At 39.9% G+C, this 15796-nt stretch overlaps 1 protein-coding gene across 3 annotated transcripts in view; it reads right to left on the reverse strand.

Annotated features, from left to right (window-relative positions):
- AGAP1 (ArfGAP with GTPase domain, ankyrin repeat and PH domain 1) overlaps positions 1-15796 on the reverse strand; it is a gene marked incomplete at its 5' end in the record, with an annotated part of 347082 nt that overhangs the window by 206176 nt on the left and 125110 nt on the right. For all 3 annotated transcript variants that reach the window (XM_084288890.1, XM_084288889.1, XM_084288888.1), the window contains one exon: positions 12235-12369. In XM_084288890.1, the coding sequence (XP_084145016.1) occupies positions 12235-12369 (135 nt within the window). The remainder of the gene's footprint in view (positions 1-12234; positions 12370-15796) is intronic.

The following is a 15796-nucleotide window of genomic DNA, read 5'->3' on the forward strand; positions in this document are numbered from 1 at the left end:
TATTTCTCATTAGTTACACTATTGCACAGCTTAAATATAAATATACCTTTCCATAAGACTGTAAATTATGATGCCTAAGACACAAGCAACGGTACCAGCCATCAGAAGAGGCATAAATGATGAGAGCAAGTCAATTGTATATATGCTGAACTGAAGCTGATTTACTCCTCAATTATCATTATTTTTCTGATACATACAAAAGCATCACCAACAGAAGCCTCACTAGCATGCTACATCTCTTGGAGCTTGTATATATGACTTGAAACCAGTAATGACCTGTCTTTACTGATATTAACAAGTTTTATGCACAAAATCCAATTTTCTATGGAAAAAAATATTTCTTCAGCATCTGCCAATAACGTTCCTTCATTAACTGCAGATAGGCAAGGGGGTTGGTAGTTGTTTTTTTTTTTAAGCTCTAAATTCAGAATGGTTTTTGTGATGCTGAAAACCAATTTCAGCCTTTTCAAAGGGCACGCACATAGCAGGGCAGCCCAGAAAGTACCGAACAAAGCAGCACCTCGGGAGCCCAGAAATCTTGGGGTCTGCTATACTGACACTGCAAAGAACGTGTTGGCTTTTGTGGCTGTGTGTCAGCTTTACAATGATTTCTCCTTCCATCCTGAGCCCATGACAAAGTGACTAAAAGCTCTCCCCGGTGATTAGCAGGTCTCTGCCCCGCGAGGTGCACTGCCTCCCTCACAGCCCACACCACGCCAGCTGGCAGAAGCTCACATCTCAGCTCTGTCGTCTTCCTCAGGAGAGGCTCTACTGGATATAAAGGCTTCAGTCATGCACGTGTGTAGGGCACAACATGAATTTACCTTGGAGAGAAGCCTATAAACAATTGGGATGATGAAAGGACAATGCACGTGACACATGACTAAAGCATGCTCAGAAAACCTGCCTTCTCTTTATCTGTGTAAAAATTTCTTATGAAGTCAATTCAAGGCTTTAAAAGCTCGAGGAAACTTCCACTTAACAGCTATAAGCTAACATACACACAAACGAAAAAAAAATCCACACCAAAGAAAAGCAAGGACCTGCAAGCTAAGGGCCAAAGGAACACAGCATGGCTACAACGAACAGAGTCTGGCTGTGCTCCTTTGGGCACTCTCACACACTCTTGGAAAATTTTTACCAGGCATCCCATGAGAAGTCTGAATGACAACCCAAGAAATAACTAAGGGAAAGACACAAGAGATCTTGACAGAAGTGAAAAACGTTCATTTACAAAACACACTTTTAATATTGCAACATCCCAAGAATCCAGGTGTCAGTACTGAACAGGACAACAAACTTGCAGGGGATGTGGGATGCCCAGGTGGCTACAGCTATCCTAGCACAATCCTGCATCCCAATGAAGTTTATATCTCCAAATTCCCTTGTCTTGGTGGGTCTGACCATCCACCCGCGGTGTCAGTGCATGGCAGCAAATAACGCTGCTCGTTAAGCAGCTCACTCTGTAAGACTGCTCAGCACGCAGACTAATGCCATCTTAATTAAAAACAGAAATCAAATGAGTAGCTTACAGATATAACACTGCACATTTAATGCCAACAAAAGTTACATCACAAGAGTGGTGCTAATGTTGAGGTTTAACTGTTAAGGGGGAATTCCACCTTTAATGCTCACAAGTTTCCTCCTGCAACAGCAGGGACTTAGCATTGCAAGCAGCCTCGTCAAATCAAAAGCTAATTTCCAAGTTAAATTTATAGGCAAGCAGTTTGAGGATTCTCTGCTTTACGCAGAAAGGGGAAAAAAACAGCTTTACAATCCTGCAGCAGTGCTGGAGCTTCCTGGCATAGGAAGGAATTCAGAGGGAGCGATGCCCACAATCATCCTGGCTCACTCCACATGCGCCACCTCCATCCCTTCTTTCAGGCTTCTGCATTCTGCATACACCCGTGCTAATCCCACAGAAGCAAAACGGCCTCAATAGGATTTGCATATGCATACGGATTAGTTGAAAGGGAATGATTTGCAATGCATTTCGGAAATCGCTTTAGAAGAACAATCCATGCTAATAATAAACTTTGAAGTTTAAAACGTGTTTGTTACACAACAGAAAACATGACAAAAGGATGATGTTTATTACACAAGTTGGAAGTGTTTGATAGCTCAGACAAAACCATCCCTTTATCGTAAGAGGAAAAGAATGCCATTCACTTCTACACATTACAAAATACACTACAAATACACCCTGGAATAGAGAGAAATTACGGAAACTACGAGTCATATTAATGTAATATCAGTAATTTGGCAGAGCTTTTTGCTTGTTTTACAACCCAGATCAAAGAGCTTCAGTATGCTGTAAATAACAAATATGTCAAAGCAATAATAATAATTGGGAAACTCAACAGATGGCCAGGAATCCCAAGGCCTGATACACCAGAAGTGGAGCATTTGAGGGCTGCTGCTCAAGGGAAAGCGGTGTGTTCTTCAGGAGACTCCCCAGGCCTGGCATTGCCTGCTGCCTTTATTCTGGAAGCAGGCACTTTCTGCCAGCAAAACAGAGATTTTATTTCCAGGTGTCCTGTAAGGCTCTGGTGATGCTCTGAGCAGGCCGGTGTTATTCTCCAAGTCAGTTTTAGAGCAAAGGGCAGAGGGGAGGTGTTTTTCCCTGCGTCTGTCTTGAGACGAGACACGTGGCATGGTAGGTCTTATCCCTTAATTCATCAGTACTTTGCTAGCAAAGTCACTTTGTGCTAATGAATCCAAAGCTAAATCCACAATAGACTTAAAACCAATGCCCAAGGCACAGCATGCTGGCAATAATTAAAGAGATCAGATTTTAGAAGTTTCACGCTGCCCTCTGCATTTCAGAAGTTGTTGGGCAAGCTGTAAGGAACACATGTTGTAAGACAGCAGATGACAAATCTTAAGATTTGTCAATAAAAATCTAATTTCAAAACATTTTTCAAAATCAAGAAAAACAGGTTAAGTGACAATATCCTAACATAGAGCATACCAGTATGCAATAATAACAGCAGGAGCTACTAGCAGGGCAGGCTATACCCCCAACACACAGCAAATGAGTCGCAGTTTAGACAGGCCTCTTGACAACCTGAAAGGACACCTTATTTTTGTTGGTTTCCCTTTTTTCCCCTCTATTGGGAATAAGGCTCTGCAGGATGCAAGACAATTTAGCAGCAGCTTTATTTTCCCCAGGTACTAAACACAACAGCAATACAAATGTCTAATGCAGACTGTAAAACAGCAAAGCAGAAACAGATTAGAACTGAAAATATAAGCAAAAAACCTGGCAGCGTATTTCAGCATTATACTAAAAGCGCAACGCACTCAGAGAGGCTTATAGCTACAATACCCTGCGTTTCAAAAAAGCACTAGTTGATTGCTATCAGATTAGAAGTGATACTTGATATTAAAAAGTGAGAGCAGACGCTGTCGTTTCTTCAGATACATTTACAGAACTGCCACAACCTGCAGCTCTGCAGACAGACCCACCACATGCCTTCAGATCAGCGCACACATCCACATCACACTTAGCTAAAATTTAATCTATAGCTCAAGTACTGACATTACTGACACACACACATTTAAAAGCAATTTTTAAACGCTTGATGGAGGACAAGCTAATACATTGGGATAATAACAGAAATCACAATTTATTCATCGCACTGACTGCATAAGCAAAGAAGGGACAACACACAAAACCGAGATACCAAAGTCTTAAGTATTTGACTGTGCAAATGCAGAGATAATTCATCAGGAACTTTATAGCTTTCTCCCTCTTCTAGAGCTTGCATTCACACCAGTATTTGGTGTTAATGGAAAACAACTTTCATCTGTTTGCAAGACACTTCATGAACCTGCTTAGGACATGTTGTAACTCCAAATGCACGTGAACCTATAAAACATGCTGCTTACGCCTCTCAAGCTCAGGTCCATTGCCAATAAAAAGCAACCGACCACCAAACGACCATCATGCTTCCTTCCCCAGAATTTCTTTTCACATTTGCATCCAAGTACATAAACCTAATGGACCAATCCTGAATCTTCAGTAATATAAACCATATTCTTTTGTATTTTAATGAAATGTATCAACATCGTTTCCATTCAGTGAAGAAGTATCATGGATGAACTAGGACCTTAATTTATTCTACTCCTCAGAAAACAAAGCAGCTGTCACCTACTGCATAACCTCATCACCATGCACTCTACATTTCAAGTAGCATGCCTACTGCATACTTCAAATTAACTATTAGAAAACGCTGTAAAACTAACTATAAAAGTAGGCATATGAGAAGTTCTTAAGGTACTGTTTTCTACATATAGCCTAGTGAATGACACACCTACTGTAACAACTAAAAACTGAACCTCTCTGGAACTTTATTAGCACTACAGCATTCAGCTCCTCTGTACATGTCACTTCTTAAGTGACGTACCCAGAACTATACCTCCTGATCCCACTGTTCAGTTCCAAGAAAAATGGATGCAGTTGTGCCATTGGAAGATCCTTCTCTCTTCTCCACTCACTTCTGAATCCAAGGGTAGACTTAAGGAAACCTGACAGAGCACTAAGAGCTTCAAAGTCCCTGCAACTCTCATGCAGCTATGCCACTAGGCAAAGGACATGTAAAGGTCCGAACAGTGGCTGTAACATCAGGTAATTAGTAAGCAAGACAGACACAATATGCATAGAAGTGACCTTTACATCGCCAAGAAATCATGAAAAATAAAAGCTTAAACTCTAATTCATAAAAAAACATGAGTATCAGTCAATCAGGAATTATAAATCCATAGAAAAGGGGGGTTCCAGTATTTTCTTACCCAACTCACACCAATATTTGTCATTTTCTAGTCCAATCCAGTCTGCAGTGCTGTTTCAAGAATGAAGACTTCTTCACTCTTCTGCTGTTCTCTGCAGGAAGTTGAGGAATTTGTACAGCTCATTTCAAGGCTTTCTATATGACACTGACTTCAGATATACTGAAAAATTTCCTCCTACCAACTACCGTGGGACCCTCCCATAACAATGCCAAATCTGATTTATGATACCACCGTATCAGAACTGACAGAGAAGGTCCCACCTGTGGGCATGGGTCTGAGAGATCATATGGAAATCAGCAAGTGTTGGGAGAGATGTATACAGCCATAAAAGCAGCCACTACAAAACCACTGACCAAGTGAAATTCCTCTTTCCAGAACCATCCAAACCACATCTTCGCAGTTACTGATGGTGCCTAAGAGTTATGGACAGTCTGGAGTAAGGGCAAAGTTCAATATTAAAATAACAGCAAGTTCAGAATAAAATATGCATGCAGAAATGGAGTTTGAAAAACAAGTTGTAGCAAACTTTTTCCTGTTGACTTTCTGTACTAAGTACTTTGACTCAGTTATACATAGCTGATTACAGTCTGTAAATACAGTTTATAAAATATATTATCACCTATTTAAAATCTGCTATATTTTCCAAAGCAATGCAAAATAGGAAAAGAAAGAACACAACATAGTGGTTTATCTTCAAATAAATTACTACTGCCTCTATGTTCAGCTCCCATATGTTCCTGAAGACAAACTAACCAGAAGAGGCACATCCCTGAACAAGTGAAGGATCTTGGAAAGAGTTGCTCCACAATGAATTTAGTTCGTTGAACCCTGAAGACCTCCTTCCATGCAGGATTAAATTTTCTTTATTTATTGATTTTAATAAGCAAGCATTGTATTTTCTCCCCATTCTTTTGAGGATTGGGTGTGTGAGAGAGCAGCGGGGAGGACTTTATCTGTCCAGCAGTGCGAAACCAGCACACCTTGACGATTTTTGCAGAGATACCGCATCACCTGGTGTTTAGAGGAGGTGATGGTGCTGGCATCCCTATGGAAATCACCGCTCCTGGAAGGATGTGAGGAGCCCTTGGTTAAACCACTGCATGGCGAGGGGCACTCAGCTCAGAAGGCACAAGTACTGAGCACAAATGTTTAGCCTAGTTCCGGATATAAGTCTCAAAAAGTCCACATCAACCAACAGCAGCTCACTCTTCCCATGTTTTATTTATACTAAAATTCAATATTCAAGTGCTAATTTTGATTTTATTTATATGCCAGTGAGTTCTTAAAACATATGAGGTCAGAGTTTTTATTGCTACAGAGAAAGCCACGGTACTAAGGACAAAAAATTGTCCCTTTTGTTGCTCCTCCTCAAGAAAACTCAGAAAATAAAAATCGCTGGACCTCAAAAAACACAGATTCGTTTCCCTGTATTGTTGCAGCATGAGAAAAAAATCAAAGTTTTACCAGGCTGATAGAGTCCATCTTTGACAAGTCTAACTAATGAGTAATCAGAGCCGCTTGTCACTTCTGATGCCGTGCCGCAGCCATAAGCACTCCGCAGAAAGGTCACAGCTGTACGCTGCTGAAATCAGAGTAATTACAGGAGCCAGAGGACCTGCTCTCGAGCTCCGCATGGCACTTCGGCTCCACACAGCTCCAGCCTCCGACTTCGGCACTGAAGAACCCTTAGGGCCATATCTAGTGCGAGAGTCAATACTGCCTCTCCCTAAAAATCTGTCAGCGTGATAGGAGGAAGACTTTATTTACTTCCCATTAGACTGATTAACATTTCTTAATGAAAATACATCTATAAAAACTGACTCGTTAATACTGATGACAAGTGACAGCCATTCCCTGCAATCCAGGCCTACAAGGATTAATTTGTCATCTTCTATCCTCTAATGGACAGTTTGTTTTTTAAGGTACCCCTTTTAGACACAGTTCAACAAAACACTGGAAATATTATTTGGTTTTGAACATAAAATATTCCCCAAAAAGGATTTGGAAATAAATATCTGATAAACATTTATAAACTTACACTCCCTAATACAAGATTAGCTCAATTTTGCAAAGAAAACCTGCAAAAAACCTGCGACAGCACAACAATGGAGCTAAAGGTCCAAATTGTGAGGCAGCATCGACCTGCTCCATCCGCACTGACATAACGTACCTAATTCCTGCCCCAATATCCAGGGATTTATTGCTATTTTGTGCGTTAAAAATTTTGTGTTACAGCTATCTATACAAGGTAAAGCGTCCCAAATCTGTGTTTTATATCCCAGGTATAGAGGATGTATACATACCCTATATCCTACTGCATGTGCAACACAATGGGCAATTTGAATTTTCACCTTCTCCCTTGTTTAGGGCACATGCCAAACACCAAAAAAAAAAATCCCATCCCAAACAAATTAATTTTTCATTAAGACGTGACAGCAGCAATGCCATCCTCAGTATCTGAGACGGGTACATTGCATCAAAAAACTTCCATCAAGTCTCCCTTCACAGGATCTAATCCATCTGCCAACACCTTAACAATGAGGCTCTGAACACCAACATCACAAAATCCCGTCCCAGCAAGACTCATAAGTAACACAGACACAAAATTCTGTTTTTTTCCCCACAAAATACATTGCTACAACCTATGCAAGTGGGTCAGACCTCAAGCCCTTAAGACTGGCTTCAGAACCATCCCCTCCAATTAAGAACCAGACTCAGCACTGAGTTGAAATCAGATTCAAACCCTTTTTCTCATACCCAGCAATAAAAGTTGCACTGATGGTGAAAGTTTCTCTTATAAATATTTGAACATTTCTTTTTCCTTTGTGATTTAAGAGTTGCATAGCACACAGTTAAATGGGTCAAAAATTTGAACTCAAACTAGGGAGAAACGTGCAATTATGAATACATCATGAACAAAAATAAAAGCAATCCTTATGCATTAATGGTACATCAAGCTAATTCAAGAAGGCTAAAATCATTAAAAAGGCATCCTGAGGCAGTACACAGTCATTACTATATTGCGCTGACAAGAAATATTAAAATAATCATTTCCAGTGTCATTGATAAAATTCATTTTGATAAGCAGGAAAACCCCTCTAATTCTTAACAATGAAATCTAAAGCTAGATCAAATACTAAATGGACTCATTTTCTCTTTAAAACCCAAACTCACCTGTCCAGCAATCCCCAGTCCCAAATATCAAGAGTAACTGATGTCTTATTAAGCTGCTTTTTTTTTTTTTTTTTTTTTTTTAAATTTAAGACTGAAATGCAGGGCCTGCTTGTGCAGATCCAACTTCAAACAGCATCAGAGATTAGACCCAAGTGGGACAACGCCGAGGGTTACAAACACCCCTCTGAAGTGTTCAACAAAACCTTGCTTCACTTTAGCATACAAACTCTTAGAGCAGATTGTCAAATTGTGTATCTGAATACTTACCACACTTCAGAATTCAGAAGCTGTATCACAGTATCAAAGCAGTTTAATTTGTAGATTATTAGGACATAGGACAATGAGCAAATCTTAGTCTTTTGAGATGCGTATACAATGAACAACCCCACTGATAATTTTTGATCACAAATCTAGTTTTCAACTTCATCCAACGTTAAAGAACAACCAAATAAAAATATATAAAAGTACATTAATTATGCCTCAGCTTCCATGAAGTGTTTCTGCACACAAAAATAAAACTGCTCACATTACAAAAGCATGAACCTACTTCGCTGCAATCAGTGAGCTTATCAAGTGTAAGGAAAGGAAGAATTGTAAACAATATATTGGGATTTATATAAAGAATGAAGTAATTGCATAATAATTATTCAAGTTGAAGTATTCTAACACTCAACAAGGGGAAAAAACAGGACCTGAGTTATAACTAACAGTTCAGTGCTTGCACAGATCAAAATTAGAAATTTGATTTCTAATCTGAGTACAATGAAGGTGTGTGTAAAATCACCTGTCACTGAAACTTCTAGTTTCTTCAGCAGAAAGGTAGGTCTACATCATATTAATGTATAAAAGAAAAAAAAAAAAAACAAAACACTAAATTTTTAGAAAAGGTTGTAAAACTGCACCTTTTGGAACAAAACTACGAATTGCTATGTTTAAGGAAAGCCTATCGGGACTAGGACTCATAGCAGGGTTTTGGACACTGGAAGTTCACAGTTAGAGATTTAACACCACCCCGCTGGTAATTGAGACTTCCTGAAAAACAGCTTTGGGTTTGGAACACCAACTATACATGTAAATCACAGCTGACGCAAATCATTACATGCAGCATTGGACTTGATGAGAACCGGAGTCATAGCATACAAAACAAGAGCACTGAAGTTAACGGGAATTAACCAAAACTGACCTCTCCTGCTACATCCTCTATAACATCCACATTTAACATCCTCTATAACATCCATGTTTAACAAAAAAGTGCCTGGCAATCAATGTTACTCTTGGACAACACAGTGAGGCACCCTTACAGAACTACCAGAGCAGACACCCTGGAGCATTTCAAGACCAAGCAAAAGCTACCCTAGAACACCATGGCAAGAGGCTAAATCCTAAACCTGAATTCCAAGAATGGATATCCACGTGGTTCGAAGCAAAGTCTAGAAACAATTCCAATACAGAGAAATACAATACACAGAAATACACAGGAATACTAGCTTTGTGTCTTTCATACTGTCATATTTGTGGGAAAAAAGTTGTCAACACCACTTTCTACTCAGCAGAAAAAAACAGCAAGAACCCGTCTTACATTATTTTTAATGTAACAGTTAGTCTGTACCCCTTTCATGTTTGCTGAAAAAATGCAGTAATTTTATCAAGGCTGCTAGCACTGACTCAGGGTTCCCTCAAATAATAAGAAATGCTCAACAGTGTTGTCTTACTGGGTGAAGAGCTATCCATCCTTCCCTCATCTCTTCTCCTTCTTCATTGCTAATATCTACATCAAGAAGTGCTGTGGCTTTAAAAAGAAAAGTTAACTATGGGTATGGGGTCAAAGTCAAGCAACCAGGCAGGTGTCTGGCTACCCTGCTAACGAGGCAGCCTGACAAATTTAGGATAAGGGGAGGAAGAGCTGCTCCAGTTGAACACCAGCTTCAGAGAGCAAAAGATGCTAAGCACACCCCAGCAAGGCACCAGGCTGGCTGCACACAGTCAGAATCACGAGGAACCTAAAACTTTTCATAACTGCCTGCTAGCAAGATCAACTCACACGTCGTTGTGGGCAGTTTCATAGAATTACTTCAGGCGTGTTCTGTTCTGTACATTTTATATTTGCCTATCAACATACAAAGAAGTTGAAATAAAATCAGTGTGTGTGTGTAAATCTAGTGTATATTTCACGATGTTAGCTTGTATTTCATACTGAATAAAAATGCGAAGTTATTCTCACTAAGTCACAGGCTCTCACAGCATGAACGATCATTCAAGCAAAGGTGACAGAGCCATGGGTCACCCCCAGCTGTAGTTGGTGCCCCAGTGACAGCCCTCCCTATGACACAGTCTATATCCCAGGAAGTCAGCCTGCTGATGTACAGGACAACGATCTCTCACATTCTGGCAGGTTTCCTTTTTCTAAAGGAAAGACAACTTGAAAACTTTCTTCAAATTTCTGTCTTTCTATCCCTTGCCTTCCAAAAGGTCTGCAGTTTTGTAGATTATACAATCGCTCTGAATCAACCACTAAAAAAATTAAGCCTACATTCAACCTGAACAACCCAGAGTTGCATAGACCAAGAGTCATTTAATCAATTCCTTCCCTATTAACAACTTGTACTGCTCATTCACACCCTCTCATTTAATGGGGTTAAGAAGCTCCTTTGCTTCTTGCTGAAAAAAACAGCAAAAATTACCAGGAATTGGATTTGGTCCCAGTCGTGTCTGGCAACGGTAACACATTTGTACAGAAGCATTCCTAATTCCATTAGTTGGTAAACATTAAGTAGTTGGTTGACCACCATGTAGGTAAAACAGAATTTGAAATTTCTTGAGCACATTTATCATTTCTTTCTACTTACTCCTGAAATTCAGTAGAGATAAATAAGCTTCCTGGAAGCTTATGACTTTATCACACTATCTTTTTGCGAAGAGATTTCTCTCTCAAAAGCTCCTTGAAAAAATAGACTGTACACCAACACTTAGAATATATAATTATAAATCTAACTATAGCTTGCACTCAAAAATAAATGTACTAACAAAAACCCTAAATGGTTGTTTGAAACTCATTCAATACAGAAAATGCAGGCAGTGAAAACAGTAATTTCTGCAACTAGTTCAATAGAAAACATTGAGAAAATTACAAATATAAAGCTTTAAACAGTTTTCTGAGATACTTCCAACAGGCTGGCTGAGCATACCCTTGTTTGGAATCAAGCACAGTGCAGCATATGTCAGTGTTTTCCATCTGAACATTAGAATGCTTGGCCTTTTTTTTTTTTAAGCCACCTTTGCAGATACACAGATCTTTGCACTGATACATGCTGATGTGACACCATCTCACGACCACTAACAGTGCAGGTCTTTGCAACAAAAAGCTGACAACAACAAAACAAAATCCCACAGAACTGAAGACTTTTGAGCAGTAGTTCAATGTAATGAAGGTTTCTAAATGCAGAACTGTCATATTCAGATACTACACACCCATCACTAGAACAGAAGGTAACAAAATCCCAAGACACGTGGCTGAATTTCCACTAGAGGGTGCACAAAGTCCATTTCATGTACCAAGGATTAAGTTCAGCGTGGCTTCTCCAGCCACAAAAGTTCTTCCAAGAGGTTAACTCTCCAAAATAGTTACAAATAGTCAAAACAAGGCTTCTGTTATTCATTTTTTTAAGATGGTACACAATGATCACTAATACCTCTTACAAAGCAAACTAGAACATTGCTGTTATTCACGTTTTAAGTCATCCATCAGCAGCCAACTTTACTTCTAAACACCTACAAAACTGCCAGCTTTAAACACTCCATGAATGCCATAAGTTACTTCTCATGACTATTCCATTCCTACCAATTGTCTCAGTTTATTCCCGATTTCTCAAATGCGAAAGACAATTTTAAACTACTTGGCACAAACACTCTCTCAGCATCTCCACAATCACTAAATCAAAACAAAGTAAACTTTATTAATATAAAGCAAGCACAAAGGAAAATAGAAAAATAAAGACTAAAAGTAGCTTAAGATGCCAAAAACTAAAGGTGGTGGATAGCAGACAGCACAACACTGTGCACGTGCCATGTTAAGCATAATAAGGCCTCTAGTTATCTTAAGGTATTATAAAAAATGAATAAATCCCTAGAAACAAATATTTTCTTTACCTAATCATTAACAAATACTTGCAAAATGGGAACACACCAGACATGTCAGACATCAGTGGCTATTTAAAAAACAAGTACAGTACTATGTGATATGCTGGATGAAGAAAAAGTAATCTTTACCATCTTGAAAGACTCTCTCCACGTTGAGGCCGTACGTAGCACAGGTTTCATAGTAAGTGCATCTCTTGAGATCGTTTGATAACTTCCTTGCTCTGGCATCATCTATGACACGTGGGTTACTGGAACTTATAGCATCTACAGCAACAGAGGTAAAATATATTTACATACAGATTTAAACATAATTTGAAAACAACATCTTAGAATTACCAATACCAAACAATGAATTTAAATACAAAACATGTGACTTTTAGAATTCTTAGAAAAAAAGAGGACATAACTCCAAATTTCATACTTCAAAAAAAATCAACTTATATCTTAAAATACTAAAAATCAACAGCACACTGATTCATTCTAAAAAGCTAGGAAAAATGAAGTGGTTTTAAGTTACCGTAATATATATTTTGATCACCAGCTCAAATAAAATCCATAATCTTACAAAAAAGAACATGAGCTCTGAAGTAAAGCATACTCAGAAAAAACAAGTGGCTGATAATTATAAACGTGTCAAATGATTTTTAAGCCTCCTATAAATATCAGCAGTGGCTCACAGGTAACATTCAGCTGTAGCATGAAGCATGAAACATCTCATGTTTGTAAGAACAGAACACTTGCAGTAACAAAACAATGAAATGCAGTGAATAAATAGTACCATGCATTACTGTGACACCCAGAAAGAGCTTTGCACAAGATACCATTTTCTAAAGAACAAAAACACAACAAGAAATACTAAGACAGCTGGGGAAATAAAATTCAAGATGGCAGATAAGAAATAACACCACTGTATGAAATTGCTAATAAAGCTTTGCTAAAAACCTGAAATCCAATTCTTGTCTGAGCTCCTCAGCATAACTCAGTGTAACTATGCTTTTTTTGTTTTTTTTGGGGTCGATTCCTTCCCAGTGAGCAAGGTTATTTCCCTCTGCACTTTACACTTAGCCATTGTGAGCCAGCAGCCAGCAAGGCTGAGGTGAGAGCACAGGACTCCACCCCTGCACATGCCCACCACACACACCTCCGCCTAAACAGTCACTAACCAGGTTAACATGAAACTGGGGTTGTCCATATATTCACGTTCTGCTGCTGACCTGACTCTCAAGTCACAGCCAAGACTGGATCCAGTAAACTCTTTGGAAATGGCTTTGAATGAGTCTCAAACCTTGATTTAAACATATTGATGAAACAGTGTGCACATACTGCAAAGCTAGTAATAAAACAGTAAGTCATTTTTCAGAGCTAAATGACAATACTTTCAACCTCTCTGCAAGAGCTATGTTTTAGGTGTGCTTTTCAACTGCAGTTTCTAGTTTGTTTATCCATAGGAGCTGAAAAAAATTGTACCAGGAAAAAAAACAAAACACGCTAAGGAGAAATCTCTTCACTACTACCCTCCATTGTAGCAAAGAACTCTATAAGGGTTATACTTCACTATTTACAGTGATAGCACTATGATCAAATCTTCAAAAGCAACTTTTTTTTTCCCTCCCAGGAATATCATAGTAGTTAATTAGCACTGGCAAAAAAAAAGCTGCAAGGAGCCACAAAAGTACAGCCCAATCTACAAAGCTCTGCAGCTACCACCTGGCCACCACAACAGGCACTGATTTCAGCATTTAGAGGTGCTCAGAAGGTCTTTCTAAAATCTGCTGTTTTCCATGGTGGCAACCGTTTTCAGGACAAAACAGCCTCAGTTCATCGTGAAGTCAGCGACTGCTGCAATGCTATAGCTGAGGCTCAGCTCTGAGCGTGATAAGACCACTGGTGTTACTGCTCCATGCACAGGATCTGATTTATTAATAAAAGCAGAGCAGTTGATTTAGAAAGCTAACCGCAGACTTCTTTTTTTAAGCAGCAGAGGGCGCTGACAACATGTAACCAGAATTGAAGTGATAAACACCGCCATGGCTCCAAGAAGTTCAACTTGCAAAGCAAAGGCAGCGCTGCAGGTAGGAATGCGCCTGCAGGGCAGAGCACCTCCACTCCCCCTCACTTCCCAGGGGAGATGGCAGCACACACACCTCTGTAAGCACCGAGCAGCTGCTGATGTCTGAGAAAAGCTTTCATTTCCCAGATTGTTTCAGGAATACTGCTGTATCTATCAAGCTGGGTGTCAAACAGGTAAATTTTGTAATAAAACAGCACAGTTTGACAGCCGCTGTAGCCAAAAGGCACTTTTTTTTTTTTCTGCTGATGCTTATTCCAAAAACTAGTAATATTTCTGTCTTTAGTCACATATTAACAATTCCCTTTGCATCAATGTTGCAACAGAAAATGAGCTTTACAAAACAAATTCCTTTCTGGTACTAACTGGAAGGAGATGAGAGCACAGTCCAGCGACAAAAATGCATAAAACCGTCTCAGTGAAGCGTTTCCCCCTCCCATTTTTCTGGAGTTTCAAGTGGACTGTGTGGCCCTACAGAGCAGTTCGTTTCTGCTTTTGGCTCTAATTTCTGCTATCCTAAGACTTTTGTTGTACCTACTTCCCTTTTCATGTTTCTATCATCTGTTTCCGCCCTGAAGCCCCGTCGCTGTTCTTCCTCCTGTGCTCCCCACACTTCCCCCTGCTTCCTGTGGCACAGGGCTGGTGTCACAGCTCTGCGGGCTGGAGGCAAATCCCTCTGACCACAGGACTGGCAACAACCACAAGCAAAGAGAGCAATCAAAAGCAGCAACAGCACTAAAATCTGTGGTGTACACTGAGATGCCCACAGTCAAATCATAAAAAGGTTTGGGTTGGAAGGGCCCTTAAAGCCCATCTCGTTCCACACACCAGGTCTGGTTGGCCAAGGCCTCATCTAACCTGGCCTTGAGCACCTCCAGGGATGGGGCACCCACAGCTTCTCTAGGCAGCCTGGGACAGGGCTTCACCGCCCAAATCCACAAGAGTAGCTCATGACACTTGTTTTTTCCCTCTAACTTTGCACAGGAACTTAGCAATATGCAGCAACCAGCACTTCAATGTAAAGGAACACAAACGTGTCTTAAACTGTACTTTCAAAACAGCAGGTCTCTAAAGTAAAGCATCTCTGCAGCAAGTCCTATTTGTTAGGAGTTATTCCAGGACACCTACATGACTAGGCACAGGGAAGCCTCAACTCTTCTGCCTCTGTTCCAGCCCAAACACACAGCAAACCATCCTCAGTGCAGAACACTACTGCACCATGAAGCTGATGCCATGGTCAAGCAAGGCGGAGAGTATGAACCAGACAGCTCAGACACAGAAGAAACAAATGGTACCAGGAGCTTTCCCTAACTAGACACAAAAGAAACTGAAATATTACCAGGAGCTTTCCCAAACTAGATTTCTTCTTCTAATAGTTTAAGCCAGCTGCTGCTTCAGAGTGTGTTTTGGAAAAAAAGCAATTGGGGTGTTTTGTCTCAGGTGACAAAAGGCTGCATTCCCATTTTGTGGAAGGTTTTCAATCTCTGATTTGTCTGTCTCCTAGGAATGCTACAGCACTGACCACTTTCAGACTGCTAATGTTGTGCAAACTGGTTCATCTTCACAATTTACACAATTGATTCACCTGTCCAAATTCAGTGTTAGCATCTGTCTGATGGCCAA

The sequence above is a fragment of the Netta rufina genome (assembly GCF_964035555.1).
Source record: "Netta rufina genome assembly, chromosome: 6".
Lineage (NCBI taxonomy): Eukaryota > Metazoa > Chordata > Aves > Anseriformes > Anatidae > Netta > Netta rufina.